General features: G+C 43.2%; 3 protein-coding genes across 3 annotated transcripts; all 3 read left to right on the top strand.

The window, feature by feature from the left end:
* On the top strand, positions 8,381–15,821 carry LOC8079716 (protein TPLATE). Its single transcript, XM_002450363.2, has 7 exons — positions 8,381–9,619; positions 11,361–11,957; positions 12,634–12,995; positions 13,108–13,408; positions 13,839–13,961; positions 14,604–15,059; positions 15,144–15,821. Exons 1-7 carry the CDS (start codon positions 8,495–8,497, stop codon positions 15,642–15,644), a joined length of 3,465 nt encoding a protein of 1,154 aa, XP_002450408.1. The 5' UTR covers positions 8,381–8,494; the 3' UTR covers positions 15,645–15,821.
* Positions 15,827–19,016, top strand: LOC8079715 (putative pentatricopeptide repeat-containing protein At4g17915). The gene is made up of 2 exons (XM_002450362.2): positions 15,827–18,316; positions 18,440–19,016. Exon 1 carries the CDS (start codon positions 16,320–16,322, stop codon positions 17,706–17,708), a length of 1,389 nt encoding a protein of 462 aa, XP_002450407.1. The 5' UTR covers positions 15,827–16,319; the 3' UTR covers positions 17,709–18,316; positions 18,440–19,016.
* Positions 22,753–23,767, top strand: LOC8079714 (copper transporter 4). The gene has a single exon (XM_002450361.2). It carries the CDS (start codon positions 23,193–23,195, stop codon positions 23,685–23,687), a length of 495 nt encoding a protein of 164 aa, XP_002450406.1. The 5' UTR covers positions 22,753–23,192; the 3' UTR covers positions 23,688–23,767.

Below are 25,202 nucleotides of genomic sequence, written 5' to 3'. Positions count from 1 at the left end.
CTAGTAGGATTTAGCTATGCTACAGTTTAGTTGTACCTTTCTTTGAGTCAGGCGACAAAGGAAGGTTCTATACTTATGGTTATGCCTGTTATTATATGATATGATTATTCACTTGCACATGCAATGGAGCATGTCTATCAATCTACTTATAATAGAAATAAGTGTCACAAGTCACAAGATAAATATATAATAAATGATAAATAACCAAGTCATAATAAAGATAAATGCACCTAGAGCACTCTATTCTATGGCACTAGAATGGTATTAGGTAGAGTAAAGGAATATTCCTAACTCATTTTAACTACATGTCAAAGAATACTATGATTAGTACAATTACCTAGCAATCATTGTTATTATCATCATTATATCCATAAATAAGGTGAAAGGATCAAGTTGCCCAAGAGAGAGAGTGAATAGGCTAATTCTAAAAATTAAAGCGGTAATTAAAACCTATTAGCCCATCTTCACCCTTAGGTCCCTAAAGTGTGTTTCCTATCAATTCTACCGGGATAAAAGTTTTGCACCCTAGGTTTTAATCCTATTCTAGCATGGCAATTCTAGAAATGTAGATACAAGAATTGAAATACTTCAAAGTAAATACTCAAAGTAAAGAGGAAAGGAACACCATGATGTTTTGTCGAGGTATCGGAGAATTGCCACTCCCCATTAGTCCTCGTTGGAGCACTCGTGTAAGGTATAGCTCCCCCTTGATCCATAAAAGGATCAAGTACTCTCTATAAGCTGAATCTTCATCACTCTAACACGGTGAATCACCTAAAACCACTCACAAGATGTGTTGGGTCATCCACAAGCTCCACCGGATGATCACCAAGATCCTAATCACCATTAAGTCATCTAGTGATGGCGATCACCAAGAGTAACAAGCACAAACTCTCACTTGACTACAACAAGCCTAATGAGAAAGGTACATGCACACTTGGTACTCCCTATGCACTAATGAGGTCCTTAATCTTGGATTAACAAATCTCAAACACGTCACTAGGCTCTTGCCCTCCCTTGCACTCAAACGGATGCTTCGGCTAATCAAATAGGCAAGAGAGGTATTTTGGACAAGTAGGAGTTGTATTTATAGGCCAAGCCTTTAAATCCAACCATTACCCTCCAATTCAGCACATGTCGGGGTCGTCGGACGCGCCAACGACAGGCGTCGAACGCGTTCAAATTGAGTGTTGTATAGTTGACCATTAGGGGCGCGTCGGACTCTAGCCAGCGTCTCATGCTTACCCATCGAACACATCCAACGCCCCTGGGAGCAAACTCAAACTTCCCTGCATAGCGTCCGATGCTAGGTCCAGCGTCCGACGCTACACCCTAGCAGTGTCCGACGCTACACCCTAACAGCGTCTGACATGTTGCAGGGTTCTTCCTTTGCTATAGTGTAAACGTAGGAGCATCTGACGCCTCAGCGTTGGTGCGTCTGATGCTCTTCTTCACCTTGGCTACGCATGTGATGTACAGCTCAGACACTGATGTCAGCATTCGACGCTTAGCTCTTCAGCGTTCAACGCAGCATAAAGTGCTCGTTTCACTTCCAATTCAATTTCTTTCTGGACCGAGATGACTTCAGCCAATCTAAGGGACAAAATGAAGCTACCTAGTGCTAAGTTTGATAAGTGTGCACCACACCTAACCATTAGACTCATCTAGGTCAAGCTACCTATTTGCACCCCCCTTAATAGTACAACCAAATGAAAAACAAAGCCCTAAGACTAATTCGAACGTTACTAAACTCCTTTCAATGTTTGGAACTAACTGTTCTTAACTTTGTCATCCATCCTTTGAAAACCAGAACGATATAAAACCATATTGCCCTAGATTTTCATTACCATGACCTAACTCTCTAATGTTTCTACAAAATACACATTAGTCATAGTAATCAATGATTGTCATCAATCATCAAAACCCATTCTAGGGGTCGAGATGCTTTCATAAGGAACATTGCTAAAATAAGAGCCAGGATTCAGCAAGACTTTTCCTCCGCAACTGTGTTCTAATAGTTCAATATATAGGGGGTGGACTCCATAGGGACTCAACAGGGCTGTAACTCTCGTGATCTATCACACGGCTCGACATATAGAGTGCATTCTCAGGTAAATACCACCTAAGCACCATGCTTACATGACATCTACCATCAACTCATGATACCAAAAGGTGAATGTTATACGAACTTATGCATAAAAATGATAATAACCCAACTATAATAAGCATATAATCAGAGTAGACGATGAAAAATATAATTGAAAGCATAAATATTGAATAGAGCATATATGTGTAGTATCTAGCAAATATATAAGTAGAAAGATACAACTAGAGAGATTATAAGGAATTATCGAGCAACACTCTTGACAAGATCTAGAATCCAAGCAAAGCTTGACTTCTACTTCTAACCTATGTAGCTATGCTCTACAATTGGTGGAGCTCTAAGGAGACTAGGGTTTCTATCTCTGATGACTTGATAAAATGACTTGGTTCCCTTCCTCCCAGTGGATAGGGGTCTCCTTATATAGGCTAGTAGGCTAAACTAGGGCCCTCGGATCAAACCGACTTCAATCAATGGTGTAGATGGAAACCCTAAGGTGGCAGAGAATTGACGTTAGAAGATGGATGACAAGTGAGCTAGGGGTTGGTTGACGCCACTGCTAGGCCGACCGACCTGGCTCCCTTCAAGGAGGGTCCCGCCTTAGGTGACGTGTCTTCTCATGTCTTCTGTATCCTTTCTAACTTAGTTTTGTGGTAAATATGCCTTTTAGCTCGACGTCCTTCATTCCTTCTCCTCTTTTTCTAATGAAACTTTACAAAAATAGTGTTTCACCAAAACTATGAAATTCTATCAGTATAACCCCTATTCTAGGTAGATATTTCATTATATGCTCTTTTCCATGTTTGGTTGATGGTTTATACTTGTAGTTAAGGACCGTCAACAATGACCATCACCAAAGTCCTAATCGATGGAGTAAGAGGACTTAACATCATATTTTGTGATACACTAAGAATGATGGGTTGGAGTATTCTAATATGATCACCTTGACAAGTGTTCTGTTATGTGGGATAGTACCCGGGGAAGTAGCCATGCCTCTTGGATAGACCACTCTATCCGTTACCTTCAGAAGCACTATAAATTACCACATGAGTTCATCAAGTTTGAAGTGGCGGACTTTGAATCATCATATCACGCCATCCTTAGACAACCAGTGATAGCCAAGATCATGGTAATACCGCACTACCCATACCTCCTACTCAAGATGCCAGGACCCAATGGTGTTCTCTCTCTCTGAGGCAACTTGAGGCAAAATCACCGCTGTCATTGCAAAGCTAAACCGAGAAGATCACAACCAAGGTAAAGGTAGCCAACGAGAAAGGAGAATCACTACTATTGCTACAAAACTGAACTTGGAAGATTTGAGATCCTGGCTAAAAGACGAGCATCCTAGCACCACCTAAAGAAGTAGATGTCAAGCAAAACGACCTAGGTACTAGTGATCCCCCAAGACGACAACCATGAGTGCCCAAGTTTCTAAAAAATAGGAACTCACGCTCACCAACTTTCTTTAGGACAACAAAGATATCTTTGCTTGCAAGGTGACCAACATGCCAAGTGTCGTGAAAGAGTTGGCTAAGCACAGAATCAATGTCAACGAGGGCTCAAAGCCTGTTAAGCAATGATTATGACATTTTCTCTTGACAAGAAGGCAACAATCAATAAGTAAATTGTAAAACTCATGATAGCTAGGTTCATAAGAGAAAATATCCACCCTAATTGGTTAGCTAACCCAATTCTAGTGTAGAAAAAGAACTTGGTTGAATGGCACATGTGCTTATACTACACGGATCTTAACAAGCATTGCCTAAAAGACTCGTTCAGACTCCCACGCATCGACTAGATTGTTGACTGTTGATGGTTGTCAGTTTGTCACTATTCATTTCAAACTGGCAATTAACCATGAAAAAATAATAAAATACAACATAGTAATAGGTGTTTAACCGATAGAGTTCCACAAGTTTTGATGAATCAATGTTATGTAGGGTGTTATCTAGAAAATAATGGAATAAATAGGAAATGTCGATGCAAAAAGTATATTCCACGACAACATGGGAAGGAGAAGATTCTAAAAGGTATGAGAAGGCAGACCCTCAAAAGTGGGGCCCACCTAGAGGCAACCTAGGTCAGCTGCCCTAGCTTGGTCCAACACGACAAACAGGCCCCTCTCACAATGTTCCACCGATCTTGTGTTTTAATCTCCACCATCCTTTCAAGTCGGTTTGATCCAAGGGTCATGGTTCAGCCCACTAGTCTATATAAGTAGAGGCACCCTCCTCAGAAGGAGAAGCCAAGAGGAATTCAGTTGAAGCCCAAGAGAAACCTCACTACTCAAAGCTTAGTATAGGCTAGCTAGCTAGGTTTAAGTAGAGTTTGGGTTCTCGCTTGAGGATTCTAGATTTGCACTCGTCTAGAGTCTAGTATATCTTTTTGCATCTCTCTCTATTTGTTATGATTTTGTTCTATTTCAATATTCTATTTCTATTTATTATGTTCTTAGTTTGCTCTAGTAGAGTACTTGATATAGCTATGATTGATTACAAGTTTATGCATATGCTCGTAAGCGCTTAATCTAGTACTCGAGTGGGTTAAGTGGTAGCCAATATTTAAGCGTGGTGCATAGATATTACTCGAGTGGGTTAAGTGGTAGCCAATATATGTCGGGCCACATGGTAGATCATGAGTGTGACAATAATCCTATTGAGTCCTATGTAGTCCACTCCCTATATGTAGGGCTAGTAGAATATGGTCACCTAGGGTTGTCTTATTATGGTCCTAGACCTCCCTAGAGTGATGATCCTTATGCATAGATGAAGAGTCCTTTATGTTATATATGATTGTATTCTTGCTAGTGTAGATGATAGACTTAATGAATTAGTAGTAATTAATTTAGGGATTCAACCTCTTAATTAATCTCCCATCAAGTTTACTGTATTAACTAAGTCTTTTCTCTAGGGTTATCAATATTTATGCTTAAAATGATTATTTATCATCTTTTATCAATCATTGGCTTACTTCTGTTTTAGATATGACCTATGTGATTGAGTTCTATCATAAGAAATCCACAATGATTTATTATTTGTTTGCTACTTCAACCTAATAGCTTTTCCCTAGGGTAAAATATAAATAACGATACCTAGAATACTCCTAGTGAAGTGCTACAATGGTAGGATTAATCTATGCGCTTGCAGATTCGTTGTTTTATATTATCTATTAGTCATATGAGATGATTGTTGAATTTATAATACATGTCTAACTCCATTGCTAGGGATGACAACCTAGTATACAGTTGGGTTGTAGAGTTTGCTAGTGACTATTATTGTTAACAAGTGCTACATTAATTTATACCAACAAATATTTTTAGCATTTTTATTAGGGATAGATTTAAAACTTTATTCTTAGTAGTGACACCAAGAAATGTCAACATCGACGCAACACCAGGATTGACATTACTGTCTTTTCCTGATTGTTACTTAGGGTATCACCAAATTGTGCTACAAGAAGAAGATCAAACCAAAACATCTTCCATCACACCGTTTGGCGCTTACTACTACAAAACCATATCATTTGGATTAAATAACACAGGTGCTATTTATCAGAGAGCCATCCAAACATGTCTAGGCAATCAGATTGGTAAAAATGTAAAAGTCTATGTTGATTATGTAGTGGTGAAGACCAAAGATCCAGATTTACTAATCGAAGACTTGAAGCAAACTTTTGAGAACTTAAAGAAGTGGAAGTGGAAACTAAATCCAAACAAATACATTTTTGGCATCCCATAAAGACAACTACTCTGTTTGGTAAGCCATTGAGGAATCAAAGCCAATACAAAATAGATTAGAGCAATAACAAAGATGTCCCCCACATTTCGTTGAAGGATGTCCAGGAATTGATGGGTTGTATGGCAGCCCTCAATTGCTTCATCTCATGCCTTAGCGAAAATGGGCTTTCTTTTTTCAAACTCTTTATTAAAAAATTGACACATAAGATAGAATACGATTCAAAGCTCAAACCAAATGGTTTGCCGGATCAAACATTTCAAGAGTCAGAATTGAAAATTGAGAGAGAGAGAGAGAGAGAAGAGATAGGACTAAGGCACTAGAGAGCCATGCACGGATTGAATAAGCAGCGTAGCTACTGTGGGCAAGCGCCCCCCTCACAGCGAGCACTAAGTGGTGCTGGCTCCACTACTTGGATGAGCATCGTGCTCACACATGGCTTGGCCTCTTGTCGAATAGACAAGCATCCAAGCTGCCAATGAACAGAGCAGAGTACAAACCTAGGAGACGGCGAGCAATAGAGATCTACAAGAAGAAGTAGGAGCAAAGGCTAGGTCTATGTTGAGCCTAAAAACCATGCAGTAGCGAGGACTCAGAGCTTCACCCAATAAAGCACTCAGAGCTTCTCCCAATAAAGCACTCAAAGCTTCTCGTACACGCTAGGCACCGCCATACGATGGATGGGACAAGGGCACATTCTCACACCCACACCACATCGTGTAGAGCAGGGCATGACGCACACTATGCCGCCTACTCCTGCTACTGCAGCACCTGTCTCCTATCACTGTGCGTATGGTCAGGTTAAGAGGAATGGGCAGCATCAATCCTAGCTTCTGCAGCCATGAATCTGCCACAACTCGTGGGTACGGACCATGGGAAAGAGGCCTCAGAGGTCAACACAGACATGGAATAGGGGTAGGCATGGTAGATACAGGCACGAGCATCTTGTCAATAGCATCAGCATGGCTCGACACGAATGCTACAACAATAGGAGCATCCAAACCATGACCGTAGTCAACTACAGTATCAGGAATGGAGCACCTTGCCACTCCATATGACGCCATACCTTAATCCATGCCTCGGATCAGTCATGATGTCATAACATAAAAACATGTACCCCTACCTTCCCTTGGAGCTATAAAGAGGATGAAGGGCCTCACTCAAACACGGATCAACACAAATCAACACCAATGAGTAGAACTTGATCATGAGTCTAGACACTAACAATGCTCGAGTAGAAAACAGTTGACTCCAAAATCGAGTGGAACTTGACCAAATACTCCATGAACCATTCCCAAAATTTGCTCACATAAAATCCAATTAGGAGCAAATCAATCCCTAAAAAACCATCGCTTGAGATTGATCTAAATTCTGAGAAATTCAGATCGAGGCCAAGAACGAAGCTCTTTTCCAAAAATGAAAGTCAACTTGATTCATCGCGCTCGTTTTGATTCATTCAAATTCATTTATAGAGCCGCATCAGTACATATCATTGCATGAATCTAGCTAACCAAAACACCTCCAAAAACTTGAATCAAACAGATCGAAGCAAGAACAAAAAAGGAAAAAAAACTAGAACACACTAGCATGGAAATCATAGACAAAAGTGATGAACTCGAAGGACAAGAGGAGGATTCGAGCCTCCATTTCCTACTCAAATCATAGGTTCACAAACTTAGATTACATGAGATGAATCATCTGAGGACCTGTAAAGCAAATCCTAGAGACAAAGTTTTGTGAAATGAAAAGTTGAAGAGGTCAGAGCTCTTGGGGCAGCCCTCCTTCCTCCTTATTGCGGCTATTACACATTTCCAAGGCGCCCCTATAACCACCTAGCTCGAAGGACATTATGGTCCAACAAAGATAGGAGCAGGCGTTGCAGCAGGCGAGCCGTCGTAGGAGGCCGGGGCCGCACGCTCCTTCGCGTGAGGCGAGGGGTGCATGCACCGCTACGGGAGTCGAGTGGCCGCGGGCGTCGTCACTGGAGGGGGGCGGCCGTGCACACCGTTGCGGGAGGCGGGAGCCGCACGCGCCGTCGCAGCAGGCGGGCGACCGCGCGCACCGTTGGGCCGGGCTATCCGCGCACGGTGGACACGGCTCGCCAAGAATGACAGCTGCGAGGACGTCGAGGGTATTTTAGTCTTTTTAGCCTGGACTTAACACCGTTAACTCCACTTCACGGGACAGGGGCAACTAGAGCCTTCGGTTTCAAAAACAAGGACGAACAAGCAAAGTTTAAAAAATAGGGGCAAACGAGCAAGTGGACTCCAGAATAGGGGCAGTTGCACAATTAGCCCAAATAGTTTAGTCCCACTAATTATCTACGAGTAGCTAAAATAATTTTAGCTGACTAAAATTTAGCAATAGAAACCAAATGGACCCTTAACAAAGAGGAGAAAAATAGGATGAGTAAGAAAGTTATTTTTTTTTGTCTCCAATTAACTCTTGGGAATTTCTTTTCAGCCCAAGCCGGCCTATTAACCGGCCCAGAGTCACCGAAACGGTCCAAGCCATTCCCACCTCCCGCATCACTACTACCAAAATCTCCCTAGCAAAGCCCGCTGCTTCTCAGACTCACTCGTCTTCCTCAGATCTAAGCCACCGTCCCCTCCCCCAGCTCCGGCGATCGCCGGAGCCCCTCCGCCTTGGGGGCGCGATGGACCTCCTCATCGCGCAGATCACCACCGACCTCCGCTCCTCTGACGCGCTCCGGCAGTCGTCGGCGCTGCTGCAGGCCCTGCAGCAGTGCGCCGCGGGGCGGGACGTCTCCGCGCTCGCCCGAACCGCGGCCACCGAGATCCTGTCCGCGCCCTCCTCCGCCGTCTGCAAGCGCCTTGCGCTCGACCTCCTCCGCGCGCTCCCGCTGCCGCCGGACCTCCTCGACCCGCTCCTCCTCTCCTCCCTCCGCTCCGACCTCTCCTTCCCGGACCCCGACGTCGCCGCCTCCTCCATCGCCTCGTTCCCGTCCCTGCCCTCGCACCTTCTCCCCTCGCTCCTCTCCTCCGCCCACTCCGAGATCGCTGGCGCGCTCTCCTCGCCCGCCGAGTCGCTGCGCCTCGCCGCCGTCACATCTCTGTCCTCGCTCCTCCCGCGCGATGACCTCGCGCTCATGTGCTCCACGAACCCCTCCCTCATGGCGCACGCCACCACGTGGTGGGGCCGCCTGGCCGAGCTTGCGTTGGACTCTGCAGACGCGGTTTCCGCCGGTGCGTTTGAGGCCCTTGCACGGCTGTTCCAGGAGCTAGAGGGGCGCCGTATGAGCAGGCTAGCTGGTGACAAGCTTGTTGATGGAGAAGGTGCGCTTGCAGTGCGTGCCCAGTGGGCGGCTGATGCCATTGATTTCATTTGGTCAAGGCGCAACATGCTGATTGCGCGCTCCATGGTGATGCCTGTGGAGAGCTTCCGAGTTTCTGTGTACCCTCTAGTGCACGCAGCGAAAATGGTTGCTTCTGGTGTTGTAAACACGCTGCGGCGGATTGCCAAGCCAGGGGACACTACAATTGCTGATAGTGTGGAGTCGAGTGCGGAGAAATTGGTAGGAGTGTCAGACATCGTCTCGCACTTGCTGCCATTCCTTAGTTCACTTGACCCGCCACTGGTGTTTGAGGTTGGGATCAATATGCTGGCACTTGCAGATGTCCCTGGAGGCAAGCCAGAGTGGGCTTCAGCTGCCATTATTGCAATCCTGACACTATGGGACCGGCAAGAATTCTCGTCGATGAGGGAGACCATTGTCAGGGCTGTTGTGACCAATCTTCATTTGCTGGATCTTGGAATGCAGGTACTGAATCATTCACCATAATAGCTTACTTTCATAACTTATAGCTGATCTAATTTGTAGTTAATCATAGCCTGACCTCTTTATTGATAATAGAGTCCTATTTTATTAGAAGTTTGCAAACCTATTCCAATAACATGTAGTTCTGTCCATTTACTGTTTGTTTGAGTGTGCCGACACATAAATACATGGGCTTGAAATGAACACAAGGTTAGAACCACTCAGGTTCAGTGTATTTCTAGGTTCTTCCTTGAAGCTACCAAATTATTCAATCAAATACCTCTGGTTGCAATTTGCAAATGTAAATCATTAGGACAATGACACGGTCTCCAAGGTGGTACTTTAACATCCTGATTCAAATGAAGGAAATATATCTAGGAAATGCTTTTAATGATGAATTTAGTAGTACTAGTTCTGTTCTCTTAGGGCCTGGTTGGTTGAAGGCCAAATTTCATTACCAAAATGTGGGTAAGCCAAGATTTTGGCAACCATTTGGTTTGCGACCAAAGTCCGCTAATATCTCACATTTAGCTTGCCAAATCTTTGACACACATTTTTGCCCAACTTTTCCTTACCAAATCTTTGCGAAGGCAAATTTGGGTAACAAAACAAGCAGGCCCTTAATCTAAATAGTTATTATTTATATATTGGTGATAGAATCTAGATTTTGGACTAACTCATATCCTAAATCGACTTAATTGCAATCTCACTCTTATCTCAACCTTTTAAAAACCAGTTTCCTTTTTTTTTTCAAGCATGGCATAAAATTGGCAAATGAATGACAGATTAGTTCCTTTTGGACCTCCATGCCCTTATTGTTGTCTATCTACATTAACTAGAACTTGATTTCCTGCATTGTTGTTAAATTATGCTTCTTTTCTATTTAGGCCGTGTTTAGTTCCAGTAGGAAAAAATTTCGTGACACTGTAGCACTTTTGTTTGTTTGTGATAATTATTGTTCAACTATGGACTAACTAGACTCAAAAAATTCGTCTCGTAAATTTTGATTAAACTGTGCAATTAGTTTTTATTTTTGTTCATATTTAATACTCTATGCATGCGTCTAAAGATTCGATGTGACGGGGAATCTTGAAAAATTTTGTGTTTTGGGGTGGAAGTAAACAAGGCCTTAGTTCATTCAAATGTGTGTTACCTAGTGAATTAGTTATTCTCTTTCAGACTCAGACGTTGAGAGTAGAAAATACAAGGGGCCCATGTCTTATCTGGGTGTCCAAACTCCAAACTCTATACAATCAAATAAAGTATTTCCCACACATAAACTAATGATTTATGCACTGTATGCATATCATAACTTTTTTAATTGTGTTTATTTCTGATTTTTCATTGTAATTATATTATCATAACCATAGCTACAATCCTCGACATTTGTATATTCTTATAGGCTGTGCAATGATCTGTAATTGGTCATTTTGTGATAAGTCCTTCAACTTGAGACCATAAATGATACAATGTTGTACGCTTGCTGTTGAATTAAATTTAACTATTTGACATTTAGATCTCATAATTTTGGATTATTCTTTCGCTGGGCCATTTTATGATTGAATCTGAGTATCTGACTGTAGAAAAGATAAAGCTATTGATGAATTCTACTAGTTTCTTTACTTCTTCACAATACCACTGGATAGATATGTTGCTATGTTTGGAGCAATAACTTTTAATTTAGTGGACAATATTGCGAATTTATGTTCAAGATGTATTTACGTGAGCATGTGCTATGACACAGGTCTCTCTGTTCAAAAGACTGCTTCAGATGGTGAGAAACCTGAGAGCCGAATCAGATCGTATGCATGCTTTGGCATGTATTTGTCGGACTGCTCTTTGTGTTGATCTTTTTGCAAAGGAGAGTGTTCGAAGAGGTCAGAAGCCTGTTCCAGGAACAGATGTGATATCGCTCTTTGAGGATGTGAGGGTGAAGGAAGATCTAAACAGTGTAACAAGCAAAAACTTGTTCAGAGAAGAGCTAGTGGCTTCCCTGGTCGAAAGTTGTTTCCAGCTATCTCTTCCACTACCAGAGTTGAAGAATTCTGGGACAGAGAGCAGAGTTATAGGAGCGTTAGCCTATGGAACTGGTTATGGTGCCCTTAATTGGACAGAACCTGCTTTGGATGTGGTGGAAGTTTGCAGGCCATGTGTTCTTTGGGATTGTGATGGTCGTACCTATGCAATTGATTGCTATCTAAAGTTGCTTGTGAGGCTTTGTCATATATACGACACCAGAGGTGGTGTGAAGACAATTAAAGCTGGTGCATCTCAAGATCAGATTCTGAATGAGACCCGGCTTAGAAATTTGCAGCTACAGCTTATTAGGGACCTTCGTGAGGTTGTGATCCTTCTTATTATTTCTGAATGTTAAATTTTAATTATACCTTTGTGTGCTCCTAAATGCTAGTTGAAATCTAAGAAGACTGTTTATTCATTGCTGTTTGACAACTCAATGGCATGAGTGACCCTGTTTTTCTCATGATGTCATATAGTTCTTTATTTGTTCTTGCTTGAGTTATCAACTAAACAATGTTTTAGAATTAAATTCAGTGTTCTTTACTCTTAGCATAGCACATATGGCATCTTTTTCCCCATAGTTTATACTCTTTCCTTGTTGCATATATCTGACTCTTGTAAAACTTGAACCCATAGACATCTTCTTTATAAACAAGTCTTTGGATGTTATTTAGGATAGAGATAGATGAAAGCTTCTGCTTTGCCAAAGCTTTGTCTTGTTTAGATCTGATTATGCCTGTTTTTACTATGCTTCATCTTTCCTGGTAAACACTGAAACTGCATCATTTCTTAAAGCCGCTTTCCTAATAAAAGCAGTGTTTGAAAAAGCCTACTTGGTGCTAGGTGGGTACTCGGCTGGCACCTACTAGCGCCTAGGCACTGACTAAGCAGACCAGTGCTGACTCTTTAAACAGTGAATACAAACAAAATCCATGCTCTTTGTTTTCTTTTTCAGAATGGTCGAAGATTATTAAATTTGATTAACTGTATTTTTCCAGGTTCACACTCCACGTATATCTTCACGCTTGATATGGGCAATTTCTGAACACTTTGATCTTGAAGGTCTGGATCCCCTTTTAGCTGATGACCCAGAGGACCCACTGAATATTATCATATCTAACATGCACAAGATATTATTCAACACCGATTCATCTGCTACTACATCAAATAGGATACAAGATGTGCAGGCTGTCCTAATTTGCGCTCAACGTCTGGGAGCAAGAAATGCAAGAGCAGGGCAACTTCTGACTAAAGAACTGGAAGAATTTAGGGCAAGTACTTCAGCTGATTCTGTCACCAAGCATCAATCACGTTATGTGTTGCAAGTAATAAAATATGTAACAAACCATCCCGATAACAGGTGAGTGCATTTCTATACTTAGGTTACTAATTTTGTCACTTGTGGTACCATAGTGTTTGACTGTTTGCACTGGGAAATGGAAATGACAATGTAATACTTTCCGTTGTTTCAGGTGGGTTGGTGTAGGTGATGCTACAGGGGATTATCCATTTAGTCACCACAAACTTACAGTTCAATTTTCAGAGGCGTCTGCTGCCCAAGATAGAAAATTGGAGGGATTAGTTCATAAGGCCATTCGGGAGCTTTGGAGGCCGAATCCCAGTCAATTAACTCTCCTACAAACAAAGGGAATTGGTGCTTTACATAAAGAGCTTCCAAAAGCCTGTACTTTGACTGGCAGCAGTGATCCGTGCTACATCGAAGCATATCATTTGGCAGATCCAACTGATGGCAGAATCACTCTACATCTAAAGGTATGGCCTGATTGATGCATCTTTCTCTATACTATTAACTTGAAATATACTTTTCAGTCACGGTTACTGCTAATGCTACTTTGGGACCTCACATTCGAGTTCTGAATTTAATTTAATTATTCTAATGTTCATGTTTAACATCAAAGGATTTTTTAATAAAAGAAGCTGTTTTTGAACACTTACTTGCTGCTACATTAGTTTTATTAGGAATGAATGTATACAAATAGACAAAGTACTGAAACTTGATATGATTAATGTTCACATACAAGTAGATGAACTTCAAAAGAAAGTGGTCTTGATGTCTTGCATCTGATATAGTATTAACTAAAACAACTATGAATGATTCTTCACATGTTGCTTTGCTCAAAGGTCAAATTATTTGATTAGGAACTATATTATCATGTCTTTTGACTAGCGTGCGCTGATGCAGATTTTAAATTTGACCGAGCTGGAACTCAACAGGGTGGACATCCGTGTTGGCCTCTCTGGAGCACTGTATTATATGGATGGTTTCTCTCGCACTGTTCGTCACCTTCGGAATCTTGTTTCCCAGGTGACTTACAATTCCTTTTTTGATGGAAGAACTTCAACAATTTGTCTACTGATTACATTTTCCTATGAAAATATGATTTGAATATAGTTTAGTGTGAGATGTTTTTTGTTAGTTAGTAAACATTACGGTCTTTTTTCTGCCTTAATTTGTATACTGGAACAACCCATGTATCTGACTATCCAGCATCCAGTTGAAAGCTCAATATTTTGTGATCCACTGGGGAAAATATATCAGTTATGACTGAAATCCAGCATGTTTACATTGTTTTTTAGTAGTTCTGATCTTTGTTTCTCTCTCTTGCCTTCTACTCCCTTCATTTCAACAAATTATAAGACTGTTTTGACTTTTTTTTAGATACATAGTTTTGTTATGTACTTAGATATTTGCTATGTCTAGATACATAGTCAAATCAATGTATCTAGAAAAGCCAAAATGTCTTATAGTTTGGAACAGATGGAGTATTTACTACTATTGCCTGGAATAACCAGCAGACAGAATGGGTTTCATATCTTGTTTCTAGATAGATTATGTCCAACATGAAACAAATATTGATCTATTTACAAACTAAAAACTTACTGTAGAATTTTATGCTTGGGCAAACACTTGCATTACTGATCTCCTAATGCTTTTTTAACTCTCCAGGATCCGGTCCAAAGTAGTGTGACTGTTGGGGTTTCACATTTTGAGAGATGCTCACTCTGGGTTCAAGTTTTGTATTATCCGTTTTATGGAACTGGTGGATCTGCAGACTATGAAGGAGATTATGCAGAAGAGGATTCACAGATGATGAGGCAGAAGCGCTCACTTCGGCCTGAGCTTGGGGAACCAGTTGTTTTGCGGTGCCAACCCTACAAGTTCCCTCTTGCCGAGCTTCTACTACCATTAGAATGCTCTCCAGTTGAGTATTTCCGGCTATGGCCTAGCCTGCCAGCCATGGTTGAGTGCACTGGCACATACACATACGAAGGCAGTGGTTTCAAGGCCACCGCTGCTCAGCAGTATGACAGCTCTCCCTTCCTCAGTGGATTGAAGTCAATTTCTTCTAAACCCTTCCATCAAGTCTGCTCACATTTCATCCGAACAGTAGCTGGATTCCAGGTAACCATTGATATGCTGTATTTATTTCCTATTCATAACTAGTAAACATTTTGAATGATGACTAATAATTTACATCTCCTACAGTTATGTTATGCAGCAAAGACATGGTTTGGTGGGTTTGTGGGCATGATGATATTTGGGGCAAGTGAAGTCAGCAGGAACGTTGATTTGGGTGACGAGACCACCACAATGATCTGCAAATTCGTCATGCGTGCATCCGATGAATCCATCACGAGAGAGATCGAATCCGATCTCCAGGGCTGGCTTGACGATATCACCGACGGTGCTGTGGAATACATGCCCGAGGATGAGGTGAAGAGTGCGGCCGCGGAGCGGCTGAAGATCTCCATGGAGAGGATCGCCCTGCTCAAGGCGGCCAAGCCAAAGGTCCCACCCGCGAAGACCGAGCAAGAGGAGGAAGAGGAGCGGAAGCAGAGCGAGGAACTAGATGGGTTTGGAAACCCCAAGGGCCCCTCGACGCTCTCCAAGCTCACCGCCGAGGAAGCGGAGCACCGCGCTCTCCAGGCTGCCGTGCTGCAGGAGTGGCACCAGCTGTGCAAGGAGAAAGCCATGAAAGCGCAGTGAGGTCGATTTGGACCGTGTGGATCTTACACCCCTGTATAATTTTGTATTTTTTTTCCGCCTTCCATTTTTTTTTTTTTTGCGTACCTATGCTGCTGATTTCACTCGCTGTATACCGTCGCCGATTTGTTCATTGTATTCGCAGATATTTGTTGTGTCACGAACAAAAGTGTTTTGTAACATAGTAGCACTTTTCAAGTTTTGGTGCGAAGATCAATTGTACGGAGTACAAGAGAATCCAGATACCATTGTTGTCCTCCCGATTTTCTAATGAAAGAAATGTATTGTGATTAAAGGATTCTCTCGAAAATGTCATGAAAGACGTGTGGACTTAGCATAATGATGTACAGTTATGATTATATTACTCCTAGTCTCTACTACCCACTGACAGGTAGGGCACAGCTGTTCTACTTACTTTCAATGACACGCGGGGCCCACTAGCAGCCATCCCCTCTCTCCCCAGTTTACCACCCGGCGGCGGCGCCACCGAGTCACCTTCACGCCGCCGCGTGCAGCTGGGCTGGTTGGCTGGCTGTCTCTCCATGACAAGGCGTCCGCCTTGCTCGTAGCGAACCAGCAAACAGCGAGGGAGCTGTATGGGAGTCGAGGTAGCAAGCGGAGCGCAGCCGAGCCCGGAAGAGAGTCTCGCGGCGGCGGGGGAAAGGAGGGAGCGGAACCATGGTCCGGTCCCGGGCGCAGCTGGCCCTGTCGACGCGGCTGATGAACGTCGGCCTGGCTGCGCTCTGCCGGGGCGGCTGGCTCGACCGCGCGGAGTCCGTCGTCGTCGACGCCATCCGCCTCGGCCTGCCCCCGGATGTCGTCACCTACAACACCCTCCTCGCCGCGCACTGCCGGGTCGCCGGACTCGACGCCGGGATAGCCGTCGTGCACCGGATGCGGGAGGCCGGGGTGAGACCCGACGCCGTCACCTACAACTCCCTCATCACGGGTGCCGACCGCAGCGGGCTCACGGTGCGCGCCCTTGACCTGTTCGACGAAATGCTGAGGTCGGGGGTCGCCCCCGATTCGTGGAGCTACAACGCCCTCATGCACTGCCTGTTCCGGTCCGGCCATCCGGAGCACGCCTACAGGGTGTTTGCCGATATGGCTGACAAGGGCGTGGCACCATGTGCCACGACGTACAACACGCTTCTGGATGGGCTGTTCAAGGCTGGCCATGCGACCAATGCGTACAGGATGTTCAGGTACCTGCAGAGGGCGGGGCTTCCCGTGGGCATTGTGACTTACAACACAATGATCAACGGGCTGTGCAAGTCAGGCAAGGTGGGTTATGCCCGCATGGTCCTTAAGGAGCTGGGGAGGACAGAGCATGCCCCGAACGCTGTCACGTACACAACAGTTATGAAGTGCTGCTTTAGGTATGGCAGGTTTGAGCAAGGGTTGGAGACATTCTTGTCCCTGCTTGAAGGAGGGTACATTTCGGATGCCTTCCCATACACGACAGTGATCAGTGCGCTTGTCAAAAAGGGCCGGATGCAAGAAGCCAATACCTATTGTGAGCTCATGATACAAAGTGGTTCCACGCTTGACAATGCATGCTACAACACGCTGATTCACCTGCGATGCCAAGAAGGGAAGATTGATGACGCATTTGAGCTGTTGAACATGATGGAAGAAGGTGGTCTGGAGAGTGATGAATACACATTCTCAATTTTGGTCAATGGTCTATGCAAGATGGGGCAAATCGAGGCTGCCGAGAAGCAGATATGGTCCATGGAGATGATGGACATGCAATCAAATGTGGTAGCATATAATTGCTTGATTGATGCGCTATGCAAATGTCATGAGGTTGATGCAGCCATAAAAATATTGCACAGCATGAGGCTAAAAGATGATTTTACTTACACATCACTAGTCCATGGTCTATGTAAGGTGGGTAGATACCATATGGCATCCAAATTCTTGCGGATCTGTTTGCATGAAGGAAACAACGTTCTTGCGTCTGCAAAGCGTGCTGTTATTTCTGGGCTTCGTAGTGCAGGGTTTAAAAATGATCTGAGGAAAGTCCGATCAGCATTATATATGGCTAGGCTGTTGCGGTCTTAATCCAAGGAGAAAAGATCTGCATCCTGATTAGGTGATCCTGTGAAATGAACAATATAGTGTGGATGAGTAGATGGTACTTTACGAAGATGTATGATGAAGCACCTAGCTACTCAATCGGTGCATCATGCTCCACAGCAAGGAAGCAGAACTGTGTTATCTTGAGAAACGATCTGCTCCTATAAATCAGTTCCCTGAGGCTCCATAGGCTGGTGATGTTGCACAGAAAGACATGTCGCCATCAAGTAAAATGTTTATTGAGCGTCAATGAACAACAAAGGCTGATGCAAACATGGTCACCATGGTCCCAAATGCAACTAGGCGACCCTAGGCGAGCTGGGTATGCCTAGGCGGCAAGGTGTAACTAGGCCTCCAAAGCGAGCTGGATCCGCCTGGATGCCTAGGTGACACTTTTGAAACAGAGATGGTCACTACTTGGTACAGGCAGCTGCATTCCTTACCATTAGTTGCCAGATGTTACAAGCCCCAAATGTGCAGGAAGTGATCCCTCCATAACTTCCATGGTTTAAAACTTCACCTTTCATCTTATTGGTTTGTGGTGTTACAATGAACTCTCGGTGATATAAAACTATTCTAAATTTCAGCAGAAGGTAGTTATAGCTTTAATGATTTCAAGTAAATAGTCTCTGTTTGCTATATTGTATAGAACTTTTGGAACAGTTAAATTCTGTGGAGCATAATACTAACTGTGCCGTCTTTTGTGCTGTTGGCAGGTATTGATTTTATTCAGAACAGAGATGCCCCCAGTTGGATGGACGTACAGTATGTGGTCAAAAGATGAAGATGTTGCAGCATAGTACAAAGCAATCTGTTTGCTAATGTTTTTTGTTTGGTTCATTAATTCTTTTTGAGCATTTATGAAGAATCTTCCTTTGGGTGATACCTTATCTGACAACGTTTATATGTCTGAAGCAAATTCTATACCAATTAAAGACACAAAACCTAAGTACATAGCCATGCCGATAGACAGGCATGACGCTGCAAAGTTCTGTATTTTTGGTCTAAAAGACAAACTCTGGCAATCAGCTGATAATGCAAGCACTGATCTATTGTATTTCCATTTATTTCATATGAACAATCTACTGTTCTTCACAAGACAGCAGAAAATTTTGTTGTACCATAAGGCTAACCTTCATTTATTTGTAAAATGGTGGAATCAATAGTAACTGGGTTGTGTGTTTTTGTTTAGTGGCACAGATGTAGTTGGTTCTGTTGTTTTGGTGGCTCTGAACATCCCTTTATGCAGAGGCTTGTACTGCAGACATTCTTTCTTTCTTATATAAATACAAAGATACACAGCTCTCTTGCAAGTTAGTGAAAAAATAGTGTGTTTGTGGCTTTGTGCAAGTATAAACTATTTTACATAGCGCATGTACATTGCCGATTCTAGTACGTTTTCATGACTATCATGAATCGTCAGGAGATCAGTGAATTTGTTTTCTGTGAACCAAAATTTTCTGCCCTGTATGATTGATGGTATATGTGGTATTTAGTTGTCAGTTTTTTTCGCTCCTGAGGTTGCAGGGGCTTCTGTCTCTGGCGTTTCTTCTCTGGTATTTGTGGACTGCATTGTTGGGCCTGCCATCTACAGGTTTTCCTCAGGCTTCCTGCTGATCAAGGTATTGCTTTCATCACTTTTATCTTCGACATGTGTAGTTTTGGATTGCTTGGTTTCTGCACTTATGCATGAAGTGCAGTGTGCAATTAGTTTAGTCAGTCTGGTGCATGGATTCAAAACTGGAAACATAAAAAAAAAACGTATCTAGGCTGGCATGAAAACCATCCTGTTGCTGGTGGCTGGCCTTCTTTTTTGTTTTAAATTTTGGACTGGTAACTGGCCAGAACTTACAAGTTACCAGCTTTACAACTAAACAGAGCAAGCTAGTCAATTTTCGATAGATTATTCCAAATTCTTTGATATTAGTTCATCTATTAGTAACGTCCTAGCAAATTCTCAATATGACATGACATGTTTGAATACTTAGGCCTTGTTTAGTTCCAAACATTTTGCAAAATAGATGTTGTATCACTTTCGTTCGTATTTGACAAATATTATCCAATCATGGAGTCATAGACTAACTAGGCTCAAAAGATTCGTCTCGCAAATTACATGTAAACTGTGAAATTAGTTATTTTTATCTATATTTAATGCTCCATGCATTGCAAAATTTTTTGGGAACTAAACAAGGCCTTATATGGGCTTTCAGTACTGGAAAGGTTGTTGGTTGATTACACAATCGTCATCTGAAATATTGAAAGCACAACACCATCGGCTTTTCTCAATGTTGTGGACGCAAATCCCATCGGCTAGTGTGTGCTGCCAGGATGTAGGCTGCATGCTGCTTATTCCTGGTAGTGACTAGCAGTGAGCACATATCTATCTATGCATGCCAAATAAAGAAGTACCTTTCCATATATGCACCCATGACCATTGCACAAACAAACCACATATAGTTTATTTATTTAAAATCATAAGATGAGTAACAATATGAGTGATCAAATATTCTCTTCAAAAAAAAAGAGTGATAAACTATAATTCACACAGGATGACAGCAGCCCTCACACAACTGAGAAATCACACACCACACCACACCAGAGAGCAACACGAGACAGACTGGAGCAAAGCAGCAGCTAGGATGCGATGAGCCGAGGCTGGCAGGCTCAAACTCAAAGCTGTAGCTGCTGCTGTCACTGCAGCATAAGCTGAATGGAATTCATGCTGCCTTTTTAGGGCATGTTTGGTTTTTTTTCCCAAACACTCTTTTCCAAAACAACTTTATGGGTGAAGCTATTTTTTTCTCCTCTCACAAAGACATGAGTTGGAATAGAACTGAAAAAAGTAGCTTATCCTAGCTCTCACCCCCATTTTATTCTTTTATCCATGCATAAAGGTGTTGGTAAAGCTGTTTTGCCAAACAACTTTTTTAAAACAGCTCAACTTTACTTAAAAAGTTGCTGATGAAGCTCCTTTTCTAAAAAATAACTTCAGTGCCAAACAGAGCCTTATTTGTGAACTTCACTCACAGTATTCACCGGACGAACTGGCTTAGCTGTACCAACCAAAGCAAAGTAGAAGCGAATACAGGAGGGAGCAATCGATAGTGCGATGCAGAGACACTAGCAGCAAGCGGCGGGCAGCCTCGACAAAGGGTAGGAAGGGTTGAGCGCTTTTACCCGCGGGAGAGGAGAGCAGTTGGGCCATCATCAGCGGGGTTCATGACTCAGTTTTCAATATATCTATATTTTAGAAACAGCGTAGAAGAGTTTCATCGTCATAAAACTTTTTCTGCTCCCATGAAACTCTTACATGTTACCGACCAGTTATTCCTGGTAGTGACTATTACACAAAGACCAGATAATAAAACCAAAAACTAACGCAAACATGTGAATGTGCATGGTGGAACAACTGTAATAGTACCATTATTGCCTGATACAGTATATATATATATACTTGCCCATTCCTCGGTCGATCAGAACTCAGCTTGTGTATGCACAACATCATACTAGAGATAATGAATGAATGGGCCAATGGATGAAGAACAGTCTGTGTTCGACAAACTCTCTCCAAGCAGATTACTCCATCAGTTTCAAACTATATAAGACATCACGTTTTTTATTTTCTAAATATATTGTTTTTACTATATATACATCTCTAGACATAGTGTATATCTAAGTGCATAGAAAAAACCATAATATAAATATAGAAAAGCCAAAACATGTTCACAACAATATTCAAAAAGTAGCAGAATAGGCAAAAAAGAGGGAACGAGGGATCAAGGTTCTAGGATTCAGTCCGAATGGGCCGAATTTCACCGAAATTCGTCTATTTCGGTCCAGCCCGAAATAAAATGAATTCGGCCAAAATATTTTGGCCCTATTTGAATTTCCAACTTGTTCTATGGCCCAACATAAGCCTACATACATTCCTGAACCAATTCAACGCTGAAACTGTTGCCCTTCCGCTTCCTCACGATACTTACGTCGCCGCCAGCGGCGCCGCGCCGTCTTCGCTCCCCGTCGAGACTAGGCTCCTGCTGCCATGGTCGCCTCCCCGCAAACATCAGAGCTCGGTCATGGTCTCATGGATACTCCTTGGCGCCGCAACGTCGCATGGTCAGTTCGTTACTGCCCCTCACATGTTGTTGCGCTGCCATCTGCATCTTCTTCGCTGCCTACAGTTCAACGCTCGCCGACTGGCTCTGTATCAATTCCCTCCGCTTGAACTGCCCCTTCTGCCATCTTCCGAGCTGCCTACATGTTCAACGCTGGTCCTGTATCTATCCTCTTCATGCCCACCACCAATTCTGACTGTTTGGAGAAATCCTATTCAAATTTGATCAAATTTCATTCAAATTTTGAGTGGGAACCGGTCCGAATTTTTCAAATTTCGTCCAATTCGGTGAGCTCCGAATTTTTTTCAAAAAAGAATCCCAAAACCTTGGGGCCAGGCCTAAGGCCCTCGACAAAGGGGCCTTTGCCGAGGGCCTCATATTTTTTGGGTCTAAACACTAGATAAAAAAAACTTTGCCGAGCGCCTAACGGCTGGCCCTCGGCAAAGCCTGACGGGCCTCAGCCGCCGTGACCCAATAGGCCAAATTTGCTAATGGCGTCTTTGCCGAGGGCCAGACTTTGCCGAGGGCTCCTGGGACTGGCCCTCGGCAAAGAGTGTCTTTGCCGAGTGCTCGAGATTTAGCCCTCGGCAAAGCCTCAAGCTCTTGGCAAAGAACGCGTTTCCAGTAGTGAATGATTGCTTTAGAGTTATCGCATAAAGGATGGAAGCATGGTTATTGTTTGCTCTTGTTTCCTGATCAATGTTTATGACCATGGCTTATTCCCTCTTTTTGAACTAAGAAGTTGTAATAATTAGCTGTGTACATCCACGGATGTAGAGGCCAAATATTTTTATATCCCTTATTAAAAAAAGAACTATTCTAGCTAACCAATGTTAATACAAATATAAGCCTATCATTTCAGCCGGACAAGATAGTTCCAGAGTAAACAAGCACTGAGTTTTTTTTTTTTTTGTGACTAACAAGCACTGAGTTAGGACAAGTGGTGTTCCGGGGATAACAATTCTCTACGTCTCTTTGTCTCCGTTTACCCATCCTTAAACACACCGCCGCCTAGGTCACAGACAAAAACGCTGCCTCTCTTAATTTCTTCGTCATCTCCCAAGTCCATTCCCTGCGAATTAAGCGTTAAAGCACGCGACTAAGCCAAGAACAATGCTTACCTGTTCCTCGTCCTCGTCGCTACCCCCCATTTTCCTCCCATTCAGAGGACATAGTATACAGCTTTCCACAGCTCGTGGCAGAGCCTCTCTCATCTCTTCCTATTTACCCCACCTACGCTGTGAAATCTTCAGCATTTCCTGGTAGCTAGCAATCAAGTTACAATCACTCTAACTACGGCTCCCATCACCAAGAAATTAAGCTGTAGCGGTACGTGCAGAGATAGACGACGACAATGGCGCCGATGCCGATGCCGCCGCCCTCCGGAGCGATGCCGCCTATGGACAACAACATGCCGACGATGCACGCGGCCTTCTTCTGGGGCCACCGCGCGCAGGTGCTCTTCTCCAACTGGCCGGGCGACCACCGCGCCGGCGCCGGCATGTACGTGCTCTGCCTCCTCGCCGTGGCCGCGCTGGCCGCGCTCGCCGAGGTGCTCGCGGCGTGGTCCCGCGCCCTCGCCGGGGCCGGCCGTGGCTCCGGCTCATCCGACGACGCGCCGTGGTGGGCGACGCTGCAGGTGGCGTGGATCCACGTGCTCAAGGTGGGCCTGTCGTACCTGGTGATGCTGGCCGTCATGTCCTTCAACGGTGGGGTGTTCCTCGCCGTCGTCGCCGGCCACGCCGCCGGGTTCCTGATCGCCCGGAGATGGAGGCTGCTACGCCCTGCGGTCCGTGACGACGACGACGGCGGCGGCGCGCATACCAACGGTGATCTCTGCGTTAGTTAATTGGAGAAAGAGTATGAGAAACAGAATGTTGCATGCGCTTGTCATTTGCCGATCGAGGAAATTGAATGCTTTTCAGCTTTTGTGCTATATAGTTTGATGAATTTTATTAAGGATTTGTTTTTTTTTCCCTTTTGAAACGGAACCTAGATATGATTGATGTATGATAAATAAGAAAGATTAGGAATTTTCTATCGGGGTCCATTGACACTGCGTGAAAATTTCACTACAGTGACGACGAGAAAAATGTGAGTCATTTCTTGCGCGTCACTGATGACTTTGTTAATGACGGGGCTTAGAACACGGACACCTGGCCCGTCACCTTTCAGCAGATTGGGATTTATAAAACCACCCCCTAAACCATCTTGGACAAAATTGTGTGGTATTGATAGTTCGGCGATCTACGATTCTTGGTTTAAGAGTTGCATGGCCAAAAACAAACTTTGGATGGCCATAAATAGACTTCTTCTATAGAGATAAATAGATGGATTCATGCATGGTTAGGGCACTCACAATGCAAGACTCTATCAATTTAAGATAATTAATTACATATTATTTATGATATTTTGCTGATGTGGCAGCATATTTATTGAAAAAAGAGGTAGAAAAAATAAGACTCTAAGTCTTATTTAGACTCTAAGTCCACATTATTCGAGGTAATAAATAACTTTAGACTCTATGATAGAGTCTGCGCTCTTATCATTGATGAATAAATGGATATATGTTATTGTTTCATGGATGGGTGGAGATGGATATGTTAGAGGAATAATGGATAAGTGATTTGATGGATATTAGTTTCCTTGAAATTCTTGGATGAATAGGTTACATGAATGAGGTGTGTTTGGTTTGGGGGAGTATCTCATCTAGAATGGATCAATCTAGAATGACATAATTCCTTGTAGGTTCAGATGATGCTTTGATTGTACTCAATCTGCTATTTCTTTGTGATGGTTTAGAATTTCAAGCCCCGTCATAAATGAGTATTTGGTTAGTGCATTGGAGCGAGTGTTGGCTTTTGAGAATAATGTGCTCATCTGATGGCTTCGATGAGAATGAGGTGGTCCTAAATTTTGTCTGGTGGTGGAACGACTCGATGATGGATGAGTTGAACCGATGCGTCCAACCAAATGGCACCCTTAGGCTCGGATATAGGTTCAGATCATCTAGCACCATTTCGTGGCGTGAACCAAACACGCTATTAGTTCATGGGGAAATAATTTGGAAAGATGATGCATGATAATGCCACTTGAGATGGATAAATGATTCATTATAGATTCATATTGCCAAGTACTAGTAGCATATATATAAACAAACCAAAGTTGTACATATGATATTGAAGAGAGTCCGTGCTAAAAACTAGATCGATTGGCCACTAAAAGGAAAAGGTTTCCTTTTTTGAAATCTAAAGAAATTAATGTTGACGATGCTTGTTGCTATGTGCTATCCCTACATTATTAATTTATTATGTGAACCTCATCCCTGGCGACTGGGGAGGGCAATAAGAGCCTCTATGGACTG

Source organism: Sorghum bicolor, chromosome 5, assembly GCF_000003195.3.
Source record: "Sorghum bicolor cultivar BTx623 chromosome 5, Sorghum_bicolor_NCBIv3, whole genome shotgun sequence".
NCBI classification, from domain to species: Eukaryota; Viridiplantae; Streptophyta; class Magnoliopsida; order Poales; family Poaceae; genus Sorghum; species Sorghum bicolor.
The sequence above is the reverse complement of the archived record's forward strand: the minus strand, read 5'-3'. Positions and strand labels throughout refer to the sequence as shown.